We start from the raw sequence: 26,072 nt of genomic DNA, 5'->3' as shown, positions 1-26,072 counted from the left end.
AGAGAGATAGTGACTAAGGTGTTAATTAATTCTGCTGTCTTTTCTTCCATTTCATTACTGTCTTCACCTGCCTACAGTGCCTCCCTCCCTCTTTATTGGAATTGGTTCAAGACAGCCATCCAGGCTAAATTCTACATATTAGCTAACTGCTAATTCTCCCAGAATCTTATTTAGCTTTGCACGGAGCTAGCTTAGAGTACGTCTTATTCCCAAATCAACCTAACACTTGCTGCTGTTTTTCTTTGTATGGAAAAATTATCATCTCCTTATGTTTTGCCAGAATATAGATATGTATGCCTACTCTCACTTTAAAGACTCCCTGGAGAAGAAAAATTCAGCTATAATGAAACTTTAGAATCGAAATTTCTCAGTGGGAAAGTTATTGTCAAATTGTCTGTTGTCTCTGTCATTTATTCTAGTTGGATCTGGCTGCTCAGTACATAAAATCTGCAGTGAAGAACGTGCCCACGGTATTCCTAATGACTGACTCCCAGGTGGCTGAAGAGCAATTCCTGGTATTGATCAATGACTTGCTGGCATCAGGAGAGATCCCAGGCCTCTTTCAGGATGATGAAATAGAGAACATCATCACTTCTATGAGACCACAAATAAAAGGTCTTGGCATTCCAGATACACAGGAAAATTGTTGGAAATTTTTCATTGATAAAGTACGCCGACAGCTCAAGGTAGAAATCCCTTGAATTCTGCATGTCCATTGACAGTTGGAATTGGTGACATGTTGTTTTCTATTTTTTTACACATTTGTTCAGTGGGTAGGTTTCTATCTTGCTTTTAATGAATTTAAATTGTGTATAGTTGGGGGAAGGAGTTGATTTCCACATAGATGTCTCAACTGGATTTCAAAATTATTATTGTTTTGCTGCTCAGTTGTTTCATTCGTGTCTGACTCCTCATGACCCTATTTGGAGTTTTCTTGGTAACGATACTGCAGTGGTTTGCCATTTCTTCTCCAGATCATTTTATAGATAAGGAAATTGAGGCAAACAGGATGAGGTGACTTGCCCAGGGTCACTCAGCTTAGGGTCTAAGGCCAGATTTGAACTCACAAAAATGAGTCTTCCTGACTCCAGGACCAGCATCCAACCCACTGTGCCAGCTAGCTACCCCAGATTGCAGAGTACATGGGAGTAAGCAACATGTAAGTAGACTGGAAAGGAGAATTTTTAAAAAGAAGACTGGAAAGGGGGACAAGTCATGAAAAGATCTGAACACCAAATAGAGAGTTTTATATATGATCCTAGAGGTCATATCCACTAGAGTTTACTGAGCCTCTACTTAGGGTCACATGGTCAGACCTATACTTTAGGGAGAAAAAAGTGAGACAGCTGAGTGGAAGATGGACTGAAGTGGGGAGAGACTTGTGGCAGAGAAACCTGGTCTGAGTATGAAGTGATGAGGGCTTGCACAAGAGCAGTAGCAGTGTTAGACAAGAGAAGGGGGTATATTCACAAAATATTCCAAAGGTAAAATAGGCATTGGCCATAGGTTGGATATTCAGGGGTGCAGTGGGGAGTGTCAAGAAAGAGTGAGAGAAAAAAAAAGAGTGAGAAGTCAAGGGTGATACCTATCCTGGGGGACTGGATGGAGGGTTGTACCTTCATTAGTTAGAAGGAAATTAAGGGGAAAAAAAGGTTTTGAGAGGAAAGATGAATCTAGTTTTGGACCTACTGATGTTTAAAGGACATCCAGTTTGAGATGTCCAATAGACAGCTGGAGATGCAAGACAGCAGAGAGATTAGGATTGGATAAGTAGATCTGAAAATCATCAGCATATAATGATAATTGAATCCATGGAAGCTGATGAGATCACCAAGTGAAATAGTATAGATGGATATGAGAAGAAGGCCGAGGACAAGACTCTGAGGGACACCCTTATCTACTGAGTATGACCTGAGTGAAGATCCAACATAGGAGATTAATAAGTGGTCAGACTGGTTGGAGGATAGAAAGGAGTATCACAAACAAACAAACAAACAAAAAAACCCAAAGAAAACACGGCATCCAGGAAAAGAGGGTGATTGACAGTGTCAAAAGCTATAGAGAGCTCAAGAAGGATGAAGATTGAGAAAACTCCACTAGAGTTGGCAATTAAGAGAGCATTAGTAACTTTGGAGAAGATTTTGAGAGTCCCATGGACAAGAAGATCAAATCTATCAAAACTCAAATTAATTCAGGCTATTCACTGGAAGGTCAAATGCTGAAGCTGAAGCTTAAATACTTTGGCCACATAAGGAGAAGACAGGACTCATTGGGAAAGCCCCTGATGCTGGGAAAGATTGAAGACAATAGGAAAAGGGGACAGCAGAGTATGAGATGGATAGATAGTGTCATGGAAACAATGAACATGAACTTTGACAGACTTCCAGAGATAGTGGAATATAGAAGGGCCTGGTTGTGCTATGGCCCATGGGATCATGAAGAGTCTGACACAACTTAATGACTGAACAACAACCACAACAGTAACTTAGGAAAGAGTAGTTTGGGTTGAATGATAAGGTTAGAAACCAGACTGTAGGGAGTTAAGAAAAGAGTAAAAGGAAAGGAAGGGGAGGCCTTCTATTATAGCTGGCCTTCTTAAATTTAGCCACAAAAGGGAAGAGAGAGAGGAGGCCATAGCTAGTGAGGATAGAGGAATTAAGTGAGTTTTTTTTTTTAAGGACAGGGGAAACATGGACATGTGTGTAGGCAGTAGGGTGCTGGAGCAGAAAGCTATAGAATACAGCCAAAGTGGAGAAGGGACAACCTGCCCAGCAGAGACACTTTTCTTAGGAGGCACAGTGTAAGGACACTGTAAGAAGAGAAAAATAAATCTGGGTCCTATAACACTGGAGTTGTGAGTTGTACATTCCCTGTGTGCAGGCCTTTATTCTAGGGAACTTCAGATGTGTGCATGCCTCTTCTTTCCCACTGATACTATGTGGTTGTAGAAGAGGGTGCTTCAGGTTTATTGAGAATTGTTTGCAGCTTACTATGCCATTTTAGTAAATGATTTTGCTTTGATGTAATTATGTCAACTGGCTAATTACTAAAGATAAATCCATTGGAGAGGGCCTGTATTAGGATTGCAGATTCACAGAGTACCTTCAGCCTGGTGTAGACTTGTCCAGAAGACCTGATCCATTAGTGCAAGTTGGAGTGCATTCTAGAGGGGGTGCTGTATCTATGTGGACAATAATATAATACTAGCAGAATAGAATAATACTACATCCATGTGGAGACCTAAATAACAACAGTTTTTTATGCTGTTAACTGACATGACTTGTTAAAGATATTCAAGCACCAGAAAAAAACCCCCACACTTTATATGTGCCTTACGACCCGTAGGACTCAGAAGGGTCTGAACATTCAACATTATTAATTTTTTAATGTTGATGACACAAATTAAGCTAGAATTCCAAACTATGTTTGGAAACTAAAATAGAGTAAGGGAAGGGAAACCACAACCATAGTATATTGTACACAATGGGTACTTGATAAATAGAATATAATTCTTCTATGATAAACAGAATGTAAGCAGGTCTTTTTTTTTTTTTCATTTTGTCTCTGTATCACTGGAATGAAACAGTGCCTTCCATATAGTAGGTACTTAATATATGTTTATTGAATGAATGGGTCATCTCATAGGAATAATATGATCAACCTTCTCAAAGGAAGTTGAGAAAATTCTAAGGCTAGGATACTAAGTTTCCAAGGGCTAAGCACATTGCTACTCAGTCCACACCCTCCAAAAGTATTCTTGTGACTCTGGTGGGAACTCTGATCCCATTCCCCTACTTTCTCAAGATTCTTCCTCATCCCCTTTGATCCATTGGTAGACAGCTCCCTCTCTATTGCCCATGCCCTCTTCAGTCAAAGGTTAAATGTTTCTGCCACCAAAATGGTGGTTTAGGTTTATAACTTCATTCCACCACACGCAAAAGCATCAGTGAAACTTGTCTGATTTCACAGATGTGTCTCTAATGCAAAATGAAGACTGGTGTCCATTGTCATTATCATACACAGCAATCCATGTCTGCTCTTTTTCTCTCTAAAGAGGTTTTTGAAAAACTGATAATGATTTGTTGTTTACTCAGTTGAATCCATTTTATCTGTGTTGTCCATCTAGGTTATCCTGTGTTTCTCTCCTGTGGGCTCCACACTTCGGGTGCGAGCCCGAAAATTCCCAGCTGTGGTCAACTGTACAGCTATCAACTGGTTCCATGAATGGCCTGAAGATGCCTTGGTATCTGTCAGTGCTAGATTCTTGACAGAAACAGAGGGAATTGAGGTTAGCAAATCGACTCGTTGGTTTTGCCTGTCACCATGTCTTACATCAGTTGCAAAGCATCTGCTGGATCAGAGACAATGTGATCTGCATGTACTATTCTATCTTCACAAGTTATTCGTCGCTTTGTCTTTAGCAGCAAGACTATCACTGTGAGGATAACACAATACAACAACCATCCTAATTTTTGTTCTACTTTCAATTTTCACTGAAGAGGAGGATACTCGCTTTCACTTATTTGCATTAATTGTCTGTCTGGAAGTCATCATTAAACCATGACATATCCTGGACACAAAATGTGTTGCCCAAGAAGGCCACATGTTATTAATTTGGGACAAATATGCTATTGTCATTGAGTTAGAATTAGTCCTAAACTAAATTTTTTCATAGATTAAAAAAAATCTAAGGTATTGAATACGACACTTTGCTTCCCCTCAAGTAAGATCCTTGTTTTGTTTTTCTATCTCTAATATAACAGTACCTTACATATAGACTTTGTGCAGTAATTAAATTCAATTGGATTCAAATATTGAATTGAATTGGATTTACTTGCCAATATGATGCTGGATGACTAGATTTATATCTCAACTGCAAATAAAGGTTGAGAATCACTGTATCCTTGACTTGGTTTCATGATACTCTCCTCCTAAAAGTGTTACGTGGCACAGTGTGTGTGTGTGTGTGTGTGTGTGTGTGTGTGTGTATACAAATTTTATTAAGATAATTTCTGGAGAACTATATAATAGTTCTTGAAATGATTATGGCAACCTGGAGTGCTGTACAAGTAGACCTAGGAATCACTGCTTTAGATGAAGTCAGGACAGGTTGCTTGGAACAACTGCGTGATATAGTAGAAAGAACTCTGGAACTATTGTTTGAGGACTTGTCAATATGAGCTTTGGTACTTCTGTGACATTGGGCAAATCATTTCTCCCATCTGGGGATCAGACAGTGCCATCTCAAAGGTCCCTTCCAGTTATATTATAAGCATGGCAAGTCATTTTTAAGGGGGAATGAGGCCAATTTTGCCTCCCTCTGAAAAGGAGCTAGTCTATGTTAGACAACAGCTGCAAAGTCACACAACCCAAAGAATGCTGCAAGTAGAAGGGCTTGCTGATACCTTTTCCATGTATCAGGTCAGGCATTGCATGTGGAATTGTTCCAGTTAGGCTTTGTCCTGGTACATAGACGTCAAAAGTGCCGGAGTGGGGCAAAAGAGCTTGCTCACACATGATGCTTTGAGGCACCCTTTCCAGCTTTTATGCCCAGACTTTCCTGAATCCACCGAATGGATGGACATGCACTGTGGTGCTGTGCCCACCTAAGGAGTTGACCTTCACCATACAAACGAGAGCTTGGATTATGGCAGAAGTGAGCAGATTCCCTTCCCCTACACACATCAAGGGAGAGGGTAGAGGAGGTACACAGGGAGCATGGAAGGGAGAATCAGACCTAGGAAATGGTAATTCTGGTTAATTATGGATAATGCTATGTCTTATTTTTTGTAGAAAGAAGTCAAAGACTCCATCAGCCTTTTCATGAGCTATGTGCATACAACTGTTAATGAGATGTCCAAAGTCTACCTGACTACTGAAAGACGGTATAACTACACAACCCCCAAGACCTTTCTGGAGCTGATCAAACTGTATCAGAATCTACTGGCTAAGAAAAGGAAGGAGCTCATTGCCAAAATTGACAGGTTGGAAAATGGTTTGATGAAGCTTCAGAGTACTGCTTCTCAGGTAGGACACCAGGAATTTGAGATACTAATATTTTCTAGGCAAAGCATGTTCCTCAGGTTCCAGATATTTGACCCAGGTTTTCATGAGAGCTCTGTGGCTTTCTCCTCATTTGGTCTTTCCACTCATTTTTCTTCTTATTTTGTTCTCATCTTTTTTGATGGGAGTTCAGATAGAAATAGTCCTAGGAGAATTTGCTGTCCTGCTATTATATATTCAGTGTTCTATGGACAGGTGGATAAAATGCTTGGTTTTTTTAGTAGTTGAATAAAAGTATCATAGGATATAAACTCATCCCCCATAGGCTCCCTAAAAATATCCTTGATATATATCCAGGAGTAAATGACATAAAACATCCTGTTCCCCTTTATCTTTAATTACCTCTTACAGGTATTGATATTTTGAAAGTTTTTCATCTGTATAGCTTGGGGAGTACTTGGGATGGAAATATCTATTAAAAACTTTCTTCTTAAGTTTTTATGAATTAATGTTATGTCCTGGCAATTGTGGGTAGTAGTTTGGTATCCAGTACAATTGTACTCCAGTAGTTTGGGTCTGGTACAATTTGTTGATTACGTTCTTTGGGACACTTTGAGGTCTATATAGGTAATATAAGGATTAGCCGTCTGTCAGTCTATGAAAGATAGTGAGCTTCTGGTGTATAATTTGAGTCACTAGATTATATCTTGAAAGGTATTCAGTAGATGCTCAATATTTATAACCTTTAGTGAAGTGCCACATTTTATCCATTGTATCCTCGCATAATCTGCACTGACTATTAAACCCAGTCTTCTTAAGTGTAACCCTTCTGCAGTGGCCAGTGGCAGTGACCTGGATTAAAATCCTACCTATGTGACCTTCAATGAGTCACCTATTTTCCCTTGCTTCAGTATCCTAGTATATAAAACGAAAGGATTGGATTGGATGGTGTCTGAGGTATGTTCCAGCTCTAGATCTATGACCTGGCCCTGAATTGCCATCAAAATCTTCTCTGTTTCCACAAACAAATCTATAATTGTATTAGTGGTAGGGAGGGAGTGGGAATTGGACAACCTTGATCAATTGGTTCGTGTCCCTGCAGCCTAGTTGAAATTACAGAGACCACCACTTCTACCACCAGGTTATGTTAAACAAAGTACAAATATGATTACCACCCTTTATGAAGTGTAACCCCTTAATGGATTGGAGGGCAGCTTGCTTTTGACTCTCTGAAGATTGGTCACATCAAGGTAGCCTTTAAAAAGTTAGTTTTCTAGCTGTGGAGATAGTCAAGATAAGAGAGATTAATAAATGTAACCCACTTAAATAAGAAGAAAGTAAGCTATGGAAGAAGAATCTAATGCTGAAAGGGGATCCTGCATCGCCTTTTCTCTTGCACTTCCACCAAAGGACAGTGGAGGTTGGGTGGGAGAGATTTTTATCTCCTTATTGGCCATAAAGCTGTTTAGATCATAGCTACTCCCAAAAAGGGACCAAAGATTATCAACTGAGGCAGCTCTGAGAACTGTGATCCCTGGTAGCAGAGAAGAGAGCCAGCTATAAATTCAAGGGATAATTAACCCTTGCATTTTGGAATTGAGGAGCACAAAGGAGGAAGCTCAAGAAATCTCTATGAGCTTCCTTGCCCAGAAGAGATGTTCTATCCTCAGGGGAGCAACATGAGGACACCACAAAAAGACAAAGGGCATTAGGGCTCCTCAGGGCTAGAGGCAAGATTTGCATCATGCAAATTCGAATCACACAAATGCAACTTTACCTAAAGAATTCTAAAATAAATCCTCATTCCAAAAGTAATAATAATAATAATAATAATAATAATAATAATAATAATAATAATAATGAAAATTCCTTATGCAAAGCAGATGCTGTATGATGCAGACAGTGTAAATGTTGGTGGGAAGCTGAGAAGTATCTCTAAGTCAGTTCCTGTCTGTCTGCAGACAGTGAATGATACTCTTCCTGAGTTCAATAGTTATCCTTATATTTTCACCATGGCTGGCAGCAAACATGCTCTCTCGAAGGGAAAAGTGAATCATTTTGTAAGTATAAGCCAAGAGACTTGGAAATGAAAGTAAAAATAATTAGAAAATATGAAGGAGGATAAAAATTGTCATCAATAGCACATGAACTTGGTCTCGTGGTGTCGAGTGTGGATCATGTCCATAGTGAAGGAGGATCACCCAAAACGCCATGCTCACATGAAGTCGACTTATCTATCCAGATGAAGAGAACGCACTATTCTACAGATGGAGAAACTATTAACTATTAGCCTCTTTGAAGATGTAAAGGTAAAAAATCTGAAGGAACACAAGTATCCATAGCAAGCAGTTTTGTGTGATTTAAAAATTGTGCAGGATTTTATAATGTACAAATGTCAAGAGAGGCTGCTAGTGCAGATATTGAATCAGCAAAGAAGTTCCCAGAGTTTCTGCAAAAAAAATAATAAAAGATGAAGGTCCTTACTTGCCAGAGCAAATCTTTAATGTAGATCAAACTGAATGCCATCAAAAAATGTCATCTCAAAACTACATCTCAAGGAAGGAGAAAAAAACTATGCCAGGGCATAAATTAAAAAATAAGAGTTACTCTTCTGCTTGAAGATAATGCATCTGGGATTTGCAAATTAAAGCCTGATGTTGCACACCACTCAGAAAATCCCAGAGCATTGAAAGGAATCAGCAAGGCATACCTGTGCATTATTTTGCTATCTGTGCATCATTCCACTCATCCCTAAGGCCTGGATAACCCTTATCATCTCTGAACAATGATTTATATGCACTAATGGTGTTCCTTTCAAGGTTCTACTTGTTTTGGCTAATGCCCCAGGTCACCCTCCCCATCTGGATGATTTTAATGAAAATAAAAAAGTGGGGCAGCTAGGTGGTGCAGTGGATAGAGCACTGGCCCTGGAGTCAGGAGGAGCTGAGTTCAAATCCGGCCTCAGACACATAACACTTACTGGCTGTTTGACTCTGGGTAAGTCACTTAACCCCAATTGCCTCACCAAAAATAAATAAATAAATAAATAAATAAATGGAAATAAATGAATAAAAAAGTGATCCACCTATTCCCTAACACTACCTTATTATTACAGCCTATGGATCAGGAAGTGATTGTGATTTCAAGGGGTATTATTTATGCACTACATTTGCCCGGGCAATTGCAGCTTTGGATTACAGATAAGATTTGACATTGAGAGATTTTTGGAAGTCCTATAATATTTACCATGCAATCTGGAATATTGCTAAAGCATGGGAAGATGTAACATAAACATGTATGAAGAGATCGTGGGAAAAAAGTGTGCCTACAATTCCAGTTTTCATGGATTTGACAAAAATGAAAAGTTCAAAGAAGTGAGTAACAAGATTGCAAAATAAGCATGAGAATTGGAGCTAGAAGTGGGTGAGAATGATCTGGAGTTGAGTCTCATTGTTGAGTGAGGATCTGACTGAGCTGCTAGCTGCAAAGATTGCCAAAGAAAGGAAAACCTCAGAAGCTGAGGTCGAACCAAAAAGCTTCGCAGTGAAACAGTCAGCAGAAGCATTTCATCATTTGAGTGAATGTTGAAAAGATGGATCCAAATGCTTCAAGATTTTTAAAAGTTCGAAAACTAGTTAAGGATAATAATGCTTGCCATCAGCTATACAAGGGAAAAAAAAAGAGAGAGCCACTGTCCAAAAATCTTTCAGTAGCGTCAGAAAAAAAGTTGCACAGCCAATCACCAGTGATAAAGGCTAGGTGCAGTTGGTAGAGAAGGGGCAATGTACTGCACACCTACGTTAACTTTATTGTACAGTACTGTGCATACTTTTTCATCAACTTTAATTTTCATTTCATAATTCTGTCTATTATCACGATATACTCTTTTATATGTCTGCATTTTAGTACATTTTATGACTTGGGTAAAGGTATTTTGTATATGCCTTTGTTACATAGAGTAAGTGAAGAGGGTGGGTAAGGACCAATTGGCATTATGTAAAAATTACTTCATAAAAAGTAATTAAAAGTAATAAAAAATACTCTATAAAAAGGTCTGCAGAATGGTCCACTTATGTAAAGTGAGACCTGTGTGTATTGCCACTATTTTCACCTATGCTATGTGTGGCTGTGAGAGAATGAAATTCACGTTAATGGGGATAGTGTTTTGTAGCTACTGTTCTTACTATGCCTTCTTAGTAAATACCTTTGCTTTGAAGCATTTGTGTCAACTGTGTGACTGTTAAAGGTAAGTGCCCTGGAGGGAGCTTGTAAATTATTTTTTAGGTGTGTGGATGTAGAATCCAAGGTAATCATGCCCCCAGAGAAAACCAAACTACAACTGTGAGCGCCAAGGAAGGGGATACCCCAAAAGAGTCTACACTAATTATTAATTTTATTATTGTAATTTCATTCTCATCTTCTTTGATGAGATTCAGAAAGAAACAGTCCTAGGACAGATAATTAACCTATTTTGCTTTATATTCATGTTCTGTGGACTATAGATATAAGTGATTAAAATGACTACTGTTTGTGGCTGAATAAAAATATTAGGGTGTAAAGTCATCCACCGTAGGTTCAATGAAAGCATTCTTGGTACAACTCCAGTAGAAGACAGGATGAGAGACATGATATGTCTCTCATCTTGTCTCCATGTGAATTTGATCTTCCCAGCCAGGTTTCTATCCTTTGAAAGATTTATTTTCCACAGAGCTTGGAAATTATGAGTATTTGCAATAGTAACATCTATTGAAAACCTTGTTCTTAAGGTTTTATGAATCATTATTATGTCTTTGTGATTGTAGGTAACAGTTTGGTCTGTGATAATGGTTTCATTCCAGTACAATTTATTGATTGACTTCTCCAAGATATTTTGAGACCCATCTTTGTAGTATTTGTTGTCTCTCAGAGTGAGGGCTACCAGGTCATTTCTTAATAGGTATTTGGTAGATGTTCAACTTTTCCAGTCTGTGGTGATATGTGACGCTTTCTTCTGCTATTTCCTTGCATAATCTACATTGATCACTACCTTTAAAGCTTCTGGTAGAAATGACCTGGTTTTGAAAGACTACTGTAAACCCCTTTGTTTCCATGTAAAAAGCTGCCCAATAGCCATATTTCTGATGCTTCTTTGTTGGCATATTGTGGGCCAAGTTCATGAGGTTCACCCATAGCAAGCTTTTTGATTCTGCTCCTGGTTTATAGTTGTTTGATGAACTCCATCCAGAAATAATTTTTTATCATATAAGAGAAATCCAATTATGTGTGCCTATTGTTAACTTTTATAATTGTTCGATGCAGTAATGTCTATTTATTTTTTAAAATTCTATAGATTTTTGACCTATTTTTCATTTGCAATAAGCATGTGAATTAATCTTTCTCCTTTTTCAAGTGGAAGTGTTCATCTTTCTATAGCTGCCTTATAGTGGACCATATTTTAATAATGCTAAAATTTGTGTAGCCCTTGCTATGTGCCAGGCACTGTGCTAAGCACTTTTCAATTATTACCTCATTTGATCCATCAACTCTGTAAGATATTATCCCCATTTCACAGTTGAGGAAACTGAGGCAAATTTTTAGGCAATTGGGGTTAAGTGACTTGCCCAGGGTCACACAACTTGTAAGTATCTGAGGCCATATTTGAACTCAGGTCTTCCTGACTATGGGCCCAGTCCTCTATCCACTGAGCTACCTAGTGGCAGCTGTGTTTTACTAATATTGATTTTATGACTATTGTGTAGGTTTCATTAGGGGACTTTCCAAATCCATTTTGGTCTATTTTATAATTCTAAAAGTATACCTTAAAATTGAGATTGCCCGGTTGTGAATTGCTTTAAATGTGTTCTCATTCAGCTTTGATTTTAGAATGCCAGTAAGTCTTTTAATGTATTCAGCTATAGCCTGCTCCTTGACATTTTTTGCACTCAATGTGTCTTGCCTGGAGGAGACCAAGGCACTTATAGTTATTACCTCCATCCATGGTTCAGTGTGACCTCTGGATTCAAGCTGGAATGCATCAGCCTCTATCTTTCTTTGGCATACATTAAGAATGTTATACTTACTGAGTGCAAAAGACACCTTGTTATTATTGGAGAAAAATTCCATGTGATAGGGGAGCTATTTAATTTCATCTTCTGTGGAGCCATATAGCTTGATATCACCCATATTAATTTGAAAACCATCCTTAGTTATTTCAGGATGTATGTTAATGGATTTAAGGCTAGGCAAAGCCGTAATGGACTTGAATTTTCTCCCTGAAAAATGCCATGTTTTGGGGTAGCTAGGTGGAGCAGTAGACAGAGCACCGACTCTGAAGTCAGGACGACCTGAGTTCAAATCCAGTCTCAGACCAGACACTTGACATGTCCTAGCCATGTGACTCTGGGAAAGTCACTTAACCCCAATTGCCTAAAAACAAACAAACAAACCAACAAAAAAAGAAAAATGCCTTGTTTTACGTGAATTGTTCTTGACATTATTGTGTCGGTGGCATGTTTTCTCCATAGAGTTATCTATGTGGGCATCAAATATTCTATTATTCTCACTATACTTGGGACCACTTTGTATATTTGCAGTATATGAATAAACCATGAATGCAGTGCTGCTTGGAATGCTTTATGATGATCAACAAAGAGAGAGTATGTATGTCATGGCACTTTGGGACAGCTTGTTCAGTCACTGCTAAGTACCTGTGGCCTATTTTGGCACATTTTTTTTGCTCCTCAGATAATATGTTGTTTTCCTTATAAGGGTTCATAGATTTTTCTATTGATACGACCTTTGAATGCTTTGTATAAAGTGCATGAACCCATAACTGGCTTATATTTGGAGGGATTACTGATATTCCCTTCCTTTGGTAATAAATGTTAAGAAAGGTGGGAATCGGGGCAGCTAGGTGGTGCAGTGGATAGAGCACCGGCCCTGAAGTCAGGAGGACCTGAGTTCAAATCTGGCCTCAGACCAAATACTTGATACTTACTAGCTGTGTGACCCTGGGCAAGTCACTTAACCCCAAGTGCCTAAAAAGCAACAAAAAAAATTAATATTGTCTGAAATCAGTGTTTTTTTAGTGAGATGTTAACACAAAAGATCACAGAATTCTAGGGAATAACTAGGAAGAAAAAGTGTTTTGTATGTTACTAATTTTATTTTGTGTACTGAATTTTATGAGTTATTTCATGGTTACTGCATGTTATCAGAATTAATGTTTTGTTATAAAGAACTGTATGCAGAAAAATGTATTTTCAGCAATCTCTAGTGAAAGATTACAGTTTTTGGTGGTTGCAGGAACCTAACCCCCCATTTCCCATAGGTTCATATCAACATTCACATTTTTGACATTGACACTTTTCTATGAATGTTACCCCCATGAAAGCTGAGGATTGACTGTATAATTTCTGGAATTTACATTAAATGAAGATTTTCAGTGCCTTTATCTTCAATTTTTCCCTCTTCAGATTTTAATAACTCATTGATTTATGTCTAAGCTGAGTTTAGGGATGAAGTTGTTATCTATGATTACCCTGAACTGGTCAGCAATTTGTTGTGTGACAGCTGAAGGCGCTGTTGACAAAAGGTAGCATCTAGCATCAATGTTGTTTGTAACTGGTGAGCTCCATTTCCAGTTTTGTAATGAAGTAGTATTGGCACATAATAAAAATATCTCTTCCATTTCATGGGCTCTCATGGCTTGCCCACTTTAATACTTAAAACCTTCTGTGCCAAAGCATTTCCAACAGGTGGGGTATTAGCAATTCTGATTTATTTTTATATATCTTGCCTTCTTATGGTATCAGAATGTGAAAGATTATAGTTCCATGTAAAGCCAAAGATCATGATGCTTTCAAGCAGGGCCAGCTTGAAACACTCCAACACTCTGCCTGTTTCTTAAATTCATAGGAATGATTTCATCATTATGGCAGGGGTGCTAACTCAGTGATTACTATCATCGCAGAACAGTTGGCCAATAGTCTAGGCTTCTGGCCTTCACAACTACCATAGCAGTCGTGGGGCATTTTCATTATGTCATACCTCTGCCTAGAGCAATGAAAACATACCTGCATAATGTTGCACCAACCATCATGATTTCTTAACAACATCCTTCATACATTACAGCCAGTAAAATTATGGTCCACTGTAACATCATTCCAAGCAGTGGTTATTTCCTCAGACTTTTACCAGGGGTACCCATCCACCTTCTCATTGGTGGATGGCAGTGAGTCTAAGTGTGACCATTAATAAAATGGTTGTTGGGTGCACCTAAAAGGTATACCTTCCTTCCCCCCCCCCACTCCCAGACCCCCTAAAAGATGAAAAGAGAGAAATGAGAAGAAGAGAGGGCAGGGCAGAAAACATGCTGTTGTGCTCGAGAGGGGAAGGAGTGATACTTGGCTGAGGAGGCAAGAAAAACTGGTAAATGAGAGTGAGAAAGATTATGCCAGGGCAAGGAGAGAGAACCCCATTGGGCTGAGGAGAGGAGATTTTCCAGTTTGCTAGAAATGACTATTTATAAGGTTTTATAATTTCTATCTATATTTTATATGTAATTATGCATATCTAATTATTTGGTCTTATAATCTGAATTTTAGGCAGTCAGCCTAAATTTCTCACATTTACAGCATTGTTCCTAAAGAATTAACTGTTCATTCTATCATAAGGGGGCCAATTCTTGACTTTAGGCAGGATATGCCTGCAAGCACATCAATTTATAAAGTAATGGCTAGAAGAAGGAGGAATGAAAGAGGTGATTAGTGACTCCTTAATGAGAAATCCCAAGGTAGATATTTGTTGATCTGAAAGAGAGGTCTTCTGTCTTCCTGGGGATGTAACAGAGCCTCATGAGAATTATCAAATCTAATGACCATCACTGCTCACTTCTGCTGACTTATGTGAATATAAATGATACCACCAGGAAGAACTGAGAAACATTTGGGGCATGGGCATCATTAAAACAGGTGGTTTTCATCATTATTGCCAATTGACCATAGAAGTATCAGAAAAGAAAGGCAGACATGGGTCTGCCAACATCTGGCAAGGAAAATTTTGTCTAAGAATAGGATTTGAATTACTGGGCTTACAGCTTAAAATATAAAATATAACATGTGTGTGCACTTGGGAGTTACCTTGACAATTTTTGCTTTCTTACAGAGAAAGCCCCAGTTCATTCTGAACACAAGCAAACAGTTACAAGCTAATCTATTCAAAAGTGCATTTTGCCATTAGATAAATTGATGTTCTGATTTTTTTTAACAAAATTGTTAGCTATTATTGTTTTTTGTTGTTGTTGTTAATTTGTGGCAAAAAAATTTTTTCCAGTTAGCTGTTTCCCTTCTATTTGCAAGTGAATTGGATTTGTTTGTGCAAAATCTTCTAAATTTTATGTATTCAACATTGTCCATTTTATCATTTGTGATATCTCTCCCTTCTTTGGGCGTGAATGCTTCCCCTATCCATATCCATAGGTAATTTTTTCCTTGTTCCTCTGATGTGTTTATGATACAACCTTTTACGTCTATGGCTTCTGTCCATTTGAAGCTTATCATGGCATATGACATGAAGTATTAGTCTAAATTTAGTTTCTGTCACTGTTTTCCAGTTTTTTTTTTCAGCAGTTTTTGTCAAATAAGCAGTGCTTACCCTAGGAGCTGGGGTCTTTGGATTTATTAAACTAGGCTATTTGGTATGTTGTATACACAATCTGATTGTCCTCTCTATTTTTTAGCTAATTACAGAGTTGCTTTAATGATTACTGCTTTGTAGTGTGCTTTGAGATCTGGTACTATAAGGCTTTCTTCCCACTTTTTTTCCATTATTTCCCTTGATGATTTTTATGGGTTTTTTTATGTTTTACTTTTTTCCAGATTGATTAGCGCTCCCCTAATTTGCTTATGATATCACCCTTTATGTCTAAATCATGTACCCATTTTGACCTTATCTTGGTATTCAGTGTGAGATGTTGGTCTGTGCCTATTTTCTGTGCTACTTTCTGTCAAACTGCTTTTCATTTTTCCCAGTAATTTTTTTTCAAAAAGTGAGTTCTTTCAAAGCTTGGATCTTTAGGTTTATCAAACAGTAGATAGCTATGGTCATTAACTACTGACTATTGTGTACTTAAACTATTCCACTGATCCACCATTCTATTTCTTAGCCAGTACCAAATTGTTTTGATGATGACAACTTTGTAATATAGTTTGAAATTTGGTACAGTTAGGCCTCCTTCACTGTTTTTTTTCATTGACTACTTGATATTCCTGATCTTTTGTTCTTATGTTTTGTTATTATTTTTTCTAGCTCTTTAAAAATAATTTTAGGTAGTTTGATTGGCATAGCACTGAATAAGTAAATTAATTTAGGTAGAATTCTCATTTGTATTATATTGGCTCTGCCTACCCATGAATTATAATAAATAATGCATATTACTAATATTAATTTTATTAATCTCCCCTTTGATTTTCAGGATTTCTATTTTGATGTTTAATTGGAAATTTAAAAATGTGATCTTTTTCTAGTTTTTTAATTGTATGCCCAATTCATTGATCTGCTCTTTCTCTTTTTTTTTTATTGATATAAATATTTACAACTTTTGTTTTGTTTTGGCTAGGCAATGGGGTTAAGTGACTTGCCCAGGGTCCCACAGCTAGTACGTGCTATGTGTCTGAGGCCAGATTTGAACTCAGGTCCTCCTGAATTCAGGGCCAGTGCTCTATCCACTGTGCCACCTAGCTGCCCCAATATAAATATCTGCAGATATAAAATTTCCCCTAAGTATTGCTTTGCTTCCATCCCACAAATTTTGGCATGTTTTCTCACCATTGTCATTATCTTTAATGAAATTGTTGATTCTTTCTATTATTTGTTCTTTGCCCCCTCATTCTTTAGGATGAGATTATTTAGTTTCCAATTAATTTTTAATCTATCCTTCCATGGCCCTTCATTGAATGTAATTTTTGTTGCATTATTGTCCCAAAAGGGTACATTTAGTATTTCTGCTTTTTTGTATTTGTTTGTGAAATTTTATGCCCTAATACATGGTCAGTTTTTGCAAGGTGCCAAGGACAGCTGAGAAAAAGGTATACCCCTTTCTGCTTCCATTCTATTTTCTTCAGGCAGCTATCATATCTAACTTGTCTAAAATTTTATTCATCTCAACTTCTTTCTTGTTTATTTTATGGTGAGATTTATTTAGTTCTGAGAGGGAAAAGTTGAAGTCCTTCACTAATAGATTTTTAGTGTCCATTTCCTTCTGTAACTCATTTAATTTTTCCTTTAAGAATTTTGATGTTCTGCCATTTGGCACATAAATGTTTAGTATTGATATCATTTCATTGTCTATGGTACGTTTTAGAAAAATATCATTTCCTTGATTATCTCTCTTAATTAGATCTTTTTTTGTTTTTGCTTTGTCTGATACAATTGCTACCTCTGCTTTTTTTTTTTGTTATCTCAGCTGAAGCGTAATAGATTTTGTCTCTGTCTGTTTCAAGTGTGTTTCTTATAAACAACATATCATTGGATCCTGGTTTCTAATCCATTCTGTTTCCTGCTTCTGTTTTACGGGTGAGGTCATCCCGTTTACATTCACAGTTATGACTACTAACTAAGCATTTTATGGTCAGATTCTTTTTTTATTGTTGTTCGCTCATATTTTCCAGCCTATTTCTCAACTTTTGAACTTTTTAAAGTTGGGCTGTGCTCACCTAGGGGTGGGAAGGCAGGGTCCTAAGCTTTAGGCTTTTTTGTGCTGCTGTTTTCAGAGCTAGTTCTCAGAGTCTAAAGGTTTTGAAGCTTCCAAGACAGTGTAATGTGGAAAAAGATGTGGTCACTGCTCTCCTAGTCTGTACTCTGGACTTTACCCAGGAAGGGCCCCCTGCTGCCTTGCAGCTACAAGGGCTAGTGCTCCCCTCTGCTCTGGAATTGCAACGACATGAGCACGAGCAATGCAGTAGCAAACAGTACCCAGTCCTGCACCCAGTGTCAGCTCAGGGTCCCTAGTCATCTCTTTCTGACCAGTTGTCCAATCCCCTCACCATCTCTGGGCTGTGATCTCCCAAAGCTGCTGCTTCTGCTTTGGCTGCTGTTGCTGCCACACTCGCCTCCAGGGCCTACCCCCGGTGTTTCCTCCTCATGTATTCTGAACTGATCCCCACCTTGGTGTCACAGACCTTTCTTTCCAACCTCCTAAGTTGTCTTGAGCTGGAAAAATGTCTCACCCTGAGCTTTTGTTGTCTATACTGCTCCAGAATTCAATTTGACATGTTATTTTAAAATTGTTTGGAAGAGAATGCTCAGAGTTCAACTGGGTTGCTGCCTACCATCTTGTTTCCACCCCTCTGTAATTTTAAATAGAATTTCTCTTTCTATCTCCTCTCCTGGGTTTGTTGGTAATATATGGAAATGCTGCTGAGCTATGTGAATTTATTTTATATCCTGCAACTCCGCTGGAGTATTTCAGTTAATTTTTTAGTCAGCTCTCCAAGGTTCTCTAAGTACACCAACATATCATCTACAAAAAGTGATAAATTGTTTCTTCTAGACCTGTGCTTATTCTCTTACAGTAAATCTCCGAAGTAGGTAGTACAAGTAACCCATTTTACAGATGAGGAAACTGTGGCTCAGAGAAGTTAAATGACTACAACCCACGTCTCCTGCCTACAAACCCAGCAGACTTCCTGCGCTATAGTATACTGCCCCTTTCTTAGTCACCTAGCATCTCATGAAGAAAATTTTCTTCTTTTTCTATTTTTCAACTGGCTATTTTGACATTCTACAAACACAGATATACAAAGAGACCGAAAAGAGGTGAGGTCCTTTTCCTCATTTAGAAATCAATCTCTGTAGGCTTTGAAGTGCAGGGCTGATAATGAGATGAAAAACTGGGCAAGAAGAAGGACCCAGCTGGGAAAACATGGATCTGAACCAAAGATGAAGACATTCTAGTCTGGTGAAATCCAGCCCATTGTGTCTTAATCATCCAACTCTGAGTAGAGGTGGACCCCCTTTTGTCTAGATTGCCCTAGGCTGGGTGTAGTCTGGATAAGGGATGTCTTTTTGTCCAAGACTCAGTTATCAGGATCACCCCAGACCCTCATTAGAAGCCCACCTCTCATTATAACATCATTCTCTCACTACTTGTTAACCAATCAGAATTTATTTTTACCCTCAGGAATACCCCCCTCTTCCAAGGGCATATAATTGCTGAGTGGGTTCCATGAGGGGTCTTTGCCATTAGAGAGTGCCACTGATTCCTTTTGTTAATTACCTGCTAGCATAATTGATAAAATGATTAATTACCAGAAACTGTCTCTTGAATTTTTCATATGTCATAGAGGTAAAATAAGGAAAGTGAGTATCAAAGAGGTCTGTCAATATCATAGGATTGAATATTTGGAATTGGTAAGAGCCTTACAATTCATCACATATAAACTCTAAACTTTACAGATGAGGAACCTGAAGCCCAGAGAGGTCAAAATGGCTTATGCAAGGTTACACAGATAGGAAAGTAGCAGAACCAAAGATCTAAATCCAGATGCTCCAACTCCAAATTAAATACTCTTTAGATGGTACCACATTGCTCAAACACTTACTAATTCTGCTTTTCACAGGTGGATGATTTAAAGGCCAAATTGGCAGTTCAAGAGCTTGAACTTAATCAAAAGAATGAGAATGCAGACAAGCTGATCCAGGTGGTTGGGGTGGAGACTGAAAAAGTCAGCAAAGAAAAAGCAATTGCTGATGAGGAAGAAATTAAAGTCGAAGTCATCAACAAGGTAGAGAAGGAAGGTGGGGGGGGAGTCAGTGAGAAGGAGATAAGGAAAAGGAGAGGAAGGGAGAGTATGGAGCAAATGGAAATATGACAAAGTGAAACTGTAAAAAAAAAATTAAAGGTGAATATCTAAGGTAGTATAAGAAAATGAAGCATGAAAGTGAATGAAGGGGCAGCTAGGTGGATAGAGCACTGGCTCTGGAGTCAGGAGGACCTGAGTTCAAATCCAGCCTTAGACCCTTCACACTTACTAGTTGTGTGACCCTGGGCAAGTCACTTAACCCCAATTGCCTCAAAAAAAAAAGAGAAAAGAAAGTGAATGAAAATGTAAGAAAGAATGAGAGGCGGTGCGATAGTGTGGGGATCTACTGTGTCCACAGTAGCCCACCCCATCCCACCTTGTTGGTGCATAGCCTGATCCACACCAGGATCCTGTGGATGTATGGAGGAAGGATTGAGATGTCCCTTCTTTCATAAATAAAAGCATCCCACAAGTCCATCACTCTTATTCAAAGCAGCCTTTTTCAAATGCAGTGTTACAACACAAAATCACCTTTCCTCTTTTGGCTTTCTTTCAGAATGTGACAGAAAAACAAAAGGCTTGTGAAACCGACTTGGCCAAAGCAGAGCCTGCCTTGCTGGCGGCACAAGCAGCTCTTGACACTCTGAATAAGGTGAGAGAGACAGAGAGAAAAAGAAAATGCTAAAGACAAAACAAGACGAAAAAGCTCAGTGTAGAGTAGTGAGGAAAGGAGAGCTGCAGTGTGCTTGGCTTTTTGCGGTTTGAGAACAACAATCGTTGTAGACTTGTGCACTGCTGTGTAGTTCATGAACTTCACTTCTCAGTCAGCGTCAGCAGGAGGAATGCTGACGAGCACCCGCTGTCTTTGCAGAACAACCTGACAGAGCTGAAGTCCTTTGGCTCTCCGCCAGACGCAGTGGTTAACGTAACAGCTGCAGTGATGATCCTGACAGCGCCAGGGGGCAAGATCCCAAAGGATAAGAGCTGGAAAGCCGCAAAAATCATGATGGGGAAAGTGGACACTTTCCTTGATGCCTTGAAAAAATTTGACAAGGAGCACATTCCTGAAGCCTGCTTGAAAGCATTTAAGTAAGTCTGGTGTCCTGCTTGGATTTGGTGGAGTCTTCCTTCTGTACTGAGATAGGGACTGAATTTGTAATTTCACTGATATAAGGAACTCTCAGGTGAGGAAATTCCCTCTGCTAGTACAGGTTAATACCTTCTCAGCAATTTACAGTCTTCAGAGTTGCCTAGAGCTCTGAGAGGTTAAGTGATTTGCCCAGCGTTACAGACTCACCATATGCCAAAAGAAAGATGAAAACTCAGGTCTTCCTGGTTTCCAGGACAGCTCTTTACCCACTATACTATGCTGCCCGTTTTGAAGTCTTTACTTAAATATTGTAATATGTTATATAATGATAAGCTTAAGCAGTCTAAGAAGGCTTACTTACTGGAAGCAGGAAGGGAGCTTAGAGGCCATCTAATCTAATCACCTCATTTTATAGATGAGGAAACAGGTTTAAAGAGATAGGTAAGGTGCTAACTCAGATATTAAGTAGCACAGCTTAGATTTGAACCTAGGCTTCCCACTCCAAATCCAGCACTCTTCTCACTGTACCACACCATCTTTCTGGCTGTTAAGTGGTTCAGTGGATAGAGCATTAGCCCTGGAGTCTGAAAGGCCTGAATTCAAATGTGCCTTAAGATACTACTACTAATAGTCCTTTGTACATTGTACAAATAGTAGTACATTGTCCTACTATGTGCCAGGTACTAGAAGAAGCGCTTTACAAATATTAGCTTGTTTGATCTCATTTGATTACTAGTTGTGTAACAGCTGGGCAAGTTACTTAACTTTTGCCTGCCTCAGTTTCTTTATCTGTGAAATGGAGATAATAATAGCACATACCTTGCCATGTTGTGAGGATAAAAATTAGATGTTAATAAAGCACTTTGCAAACCTTAAAGTACTACATAAGTGCTAGTTTTTATTACTGTTGTTATCATTATAATTCTGTCTCACTTATATATACTACCAGCTGAGGACATAGCCACCAGTGATAGTTTTAGAGTATCTGTACTATTTTTCGACAGGACTTGTGTTGTCACTGAAATAGGAAACTCTCTGCCAATGCACATTAACACCTACTCTGCTATTTGTAGTCCTAGAGAGCTGGCTGGGGCACTAAAAGGTTAATTGACTTGTACGTAGTCAGAACACCTGAGGCAGTACTAGAACCGCCCCCCCCCAGGCCTTTTTGACTCCTTAGCTGACTCTCTACCCACTACTCCACGTTGCCTTCATATAATTTTAAAGTGGATTTAAATGAGGGACTGGAGCTTTCCATGTGTAGTTTTTGTCCTGCTTTCTGTTTTTTCTGCATTTCTTTACTGTCTTTCACTTTTTATATAACAGAAGGCAGAGTTGCCAGATCTATGTCTTTTTCTATCCTTGGCAGCCAAGCTATAAATGAGGTAATTAGCTCACTCTTCCCCTCACTACTTAGTTTAATCTCTAATCCCAAGAATAAAGTTCTGAAGTCATTTGAAGAGCATCTGATCCTGACAAACCTCTGTACATCCTTATCTCCCTAATTTCTTTCTTTCTTCTTTTCTTCCTTTCTTTCCTTCTCTGTCTCTTCTTGTCTTTCTCTCCAGGCCCTATCAAGGCAATCCCACCTTTGATCCTGAATTCATTCGTTCCAAGTCAGCTGCCGCTGCTGGTCTGTGTTCCTGGTGTATCAACATTGTCCGTTTCTATGAAGTCTACTGCGATGTAGCACCCAAGAGACAGGCCCTGGAAGAGGCTAATGCAGAACTGGCAGAGGCACAAGATAAGCTCACTCGGATCAAAAATAAAATTGCTGTAAGTGCTTGCTCATATCCCTAGTAAAATACCAGTGCAACTTGCTTATGATCCCTGTCAATATCTCTGTTTAAAAAGGGTTGGCATGGGCTCTACTCATGAATTATTAAATGGGGGAAGAGAGTGAAATCAGCTATGGGGACCAGCTCATTCCAGGAGGCTTCTCAGTGTAAGCTGCATGCACCTCTGAGGGATGCTTTGCCTTTATGGGAAATTCTGTAACATTCTTCCTCTTCACGTGGGCAGTTTTTCTCTTAGGTGGGGCAGAGGGGTGGGGGAGGTGGAGCGAGGAGAGCTGATAATTCTCAGTGTTGCTCTCTTGAAGGGTCTTTTCAACTTGTCCCCCCCCCCCAGGAACTCAATGCCAATCTGGCCAACCTAACAGCTGCCTTTGAAAAGGCTACAGCTGAGAAAATAAAGTGTCAACAGGAGGCTGATGCCACAAACAGAGTCATTTCCCTAGCTAACAGGTATGTTGGGCTTAACTGGAGCAAAAGGAACCATCCCAGGAACTCTCAGGTTCTGGGACCACCTGAAGGAGGGGAAGCCTGGGCAAAGACCCCTTTTAGGCATAGCACTTACTTCTTCTTTTACAACATGACTAACATGGAAATGTTTTCATGATTGCATGTATATAACCTATACCATATTGCTTACCATTTTAGGGAGGGGGAAGGAAAGGGAGAAAAATTTGGATATCAAAAATTTTTTAAATGAATATTACTAATTGTCTTTATACGTAATTGGAAGAAATAAAATGCTATTTATTTTTTAAAAAGAAGAAGTAGCACTTGCCCAAATGAAACCTTTTTTTTTTTTAAAGCAGCTGTCACTTTTTAAATACACATTGGGTTAGGGAGATAGGGTGGGCCTTGGCAGGTAACCTCATCTTATGCAATAGCCTTTTTGTTGAAGTTTTTCAATTTAGCACATAGATTCTTCCTATAATGCAAACTGTCAGTGAAGAATTCCACATAACTCTGTCCAAGGGGGCTCACTTATTGGAAGGAGGATCACAGATTCAGAGATGCTAGAAGGACCTTGGGTATTGTCTGGTCCTATCCCTTCTTTCTACAGATGATGCAGCCCAGAAAAGTTGGGTAATTTACTTCATGTCACACAGGTGGTAAGCAACAGAGCCGGGATTTTAACCTAGGTTTTCATCCTCCAAATCTAGCATTCTTTGCATTGCCCTGTGTTGCCTCCCTATTATACCCTATTCTCACATATGACATTGTCCTGGAGCGTATGTGCCCGTGATAGCTTTAGAGTATCCATAGTATCCATATATCTATATATATACACATACATATGTTTATCCATTTACATATATATATCTAACATCCATGTTATATATATTATGATATAACATGACATGTCTATGACATGCATGACATATTTATATAACATAACACATCCATTTTAGGTAGATATATTATCTGTCTATATCATATATAGATATGTTATCTGTATATCTATTATCTATATTATAGCAATATGTAATAGAGATATATATATTACATAGATACCTATATAACATCTATCTATATTTATATGTAAAGATAGATGGATTTTAGAGAGGCTCAATGTGTACTGTTCATTTACACAATCACATGTTTCAAGTAACAGCTTTGGAAAGTGCATTGGAATCTTAAACCACTGGAAGCCAGATCAAAATACCCTAGGATCTAGGGGAATTACTTGTTTATTTCAGACTGCCATTGGCAGCCCAGTTCTGTTTTCAGCATATACGTTAAGAGCAATTTTTTCAACTGACATTTATGTAATGCTTTATCCTTAACAAAGCACTATACAAAATTATCTCATTCGAGCCTCATAACAACCTGGTGAGGTAGATACTACAGTTATGATTACAAGATGAGAAAACTAAAGCTCAGATGCTGTAGGGTTGTTATGAGGCTCAAATGAGATAACTGATCTTAATGTATTCATGCCACCCTTTCAGACACTAGCATATCATGGGGAAAATAATTTACTGAATATTATAATGCCAATGGCCTGAGAAGGAAGGTCAAAATACTCCCAGCCACGCTTATATGGGCTCTTATCATCTTCCTCTCCTGGAGTTAGCAAATAGGTAATAATTGGCTGAAGTATTCATTTGAAGTGTGAATACTGCCCATGTATGGCCATTAGGTCAAGCCTTTCTCTGTAGAGCCAAAGTAGATTATTAATTAGCTTTTTTGAGATATACTTGAATAATATCACTAAAGCACACTTAGTACAGATTTGGGGGTGGGTGGGGCTTAGAGGAAGGAGAGGAAGAAATATGAATTACTTGTAAGTGGTACAAATGAATGTTTACTAAAATTTTCCAAATGCACACCTAACCATGTCCTTCCCCTATTCAAAAACCTTCCATGGCTCCCTAATTCAATTCAGTTCAATTCAACAAACATTTATTGGGTGCCCACTATGCACAAAAGATACAAAGAAAGAAACATTAATCCTTGCCCTCAAGAAGCCTATGTTCTAATTTTTGGATAAGATAAAAACTTTTGTTGTTATTCAGTTGTGTCTGAATACATCTGAGGTTTTCTTGGCAAAGATACAGGAGTGGTTTGCTGTTTCCTTCTCCAGCTCATTTTACAAATGAGGAAACTGAGGCATGCAGGGTTAAGTGACTTGCCCAGGGTCACACAGCTAGTAAGTATCTGAGGCCAGATCTGAACTCAGCAAGATGAGTCTTCCTGACTCCAGGTCCAGCACACTAGCATGATGTTTAAGGTCTTCCATAACCTTCCCTGCTAGCCTTATTTTACATGGCTTTATTTCCCACACACTATATTTTAGTCAAATTGTATCACTACTGATCTCATAGTATACTCTCTTGCCTCCACTGACACAGGCCAGTATCCCTGTGCTTGAAATTTACTTGTTGAAACATCTCTGTTTCTTCAAGATCTACCAGTTCATCCAGTCTTCCTTATGGAAATGATAATTCCTCCCTATGACTTTTCACTTGGTCAAGAATATTTCTTTTGCCCCTCTCACATTCTACTTGTTCTAGTAGATCATACTTATTTGTGCATGTATAGGGTTCCCCTGTCTTAGATTGTAAGCTCCTTGAGGGCAGGTGCTATGTAAACATTTTTCATCTCTGTATCCCTAGTGCCTAGGGTACACCTCACACATAGCTAGGTTAGTACAATAAATAGAGTGCTAGGGGCAGCTAGGTGGCGCAGTAGATAGAGTACTAGCCCTGAAGTCAGGAGGACCTGAGTTCAAATCTGGCCTCAGACCAAACACTTAACACTTACTAGCTGTGTGACCCTGGGCAAGTCACTTAACCCCAATTGCCTAAAAACAAAAAATAAAATAAAATAGAGTGCTAAGCCTCGAGTCAGAAAGACCTGAGTTCAAATCTAGCCTCAGAAATTTAATAGCTGCGTGACCCCAGG

General features: G+C 38.7%; 1 protein-coding gene across 2 annotated transcripts in view; it reads left to right on the top strand.

The window, feature by feature from the left end:
* DNAH17 (dynein axonemal heavy chain 17) overlaps nucleotides 1-26,072 on the top strand; it is a 224,254-nt gene that overhangs the window by 160,230 nt on the left and 37,952 nt on the right. Inside the window, exons 55-62 of one of the 2 annotated variants that reach the window (XM_020966020.2) lie at nucleotides 420-686; nucleotides 4,127-4,288; nucleotides 5,794-6,027; nucleotides 19,602-19,766; nucleotides 20,341-20,436; nucleotides 20,656-20,873; nucleotides 22,443-22,650; nucleotides 23,005-23,120. In XM_020966020.2, the coding sequence (XP_020821679.1) occupies nucleotides 420-686; nucleotides 4,127-4,288; nucleotides 5,794-6,027; nucleotides 19,602-19,766; nucleotides 20,341-20,436; nucleotides 20,656-20,873; nucleotides 22,443-22,650; nucleotides 23,005-23,120 (1,466 nt within the window). The remainder of the gene's footprint in view (nucleotides 1-419; nucleotides 687-4,126; nucleotides 4,289-5,793; nucleotides 6,028-19,601; nucleotides 19,767-20,340; nucleotides 20,437-20,655; nucleotides 20,874-22,442; nucleotides 22,651-23,004; nucleotides 23,121-26,072) is intronic. The other variant, XM_078155824.1, reaches the window with a different exon arrangement.

The sequence above is a fragment of the Phascolarctos cinereus genome, unplaced genomic scaffold (assembly GCF_003287225.1).
Source record: "Phascolarctos cinereus isolate Bilbo 61053 unplaced genomic scaffold, phaCin_HiC Scaffold_5;HRSCAF=322, whole genome shotgun sequence".
Taxonomy (NCBI): domain Eukaryota; kingdom Metazoa; phylum Chordata; class Mammalia; order Diprotodontia; family Phascolarctidae; genus Phascolarctos; species Phascolarctos cinereus.
This window is presented reverse-complemented; position numbering and strand designations above follow the sequence as displayed.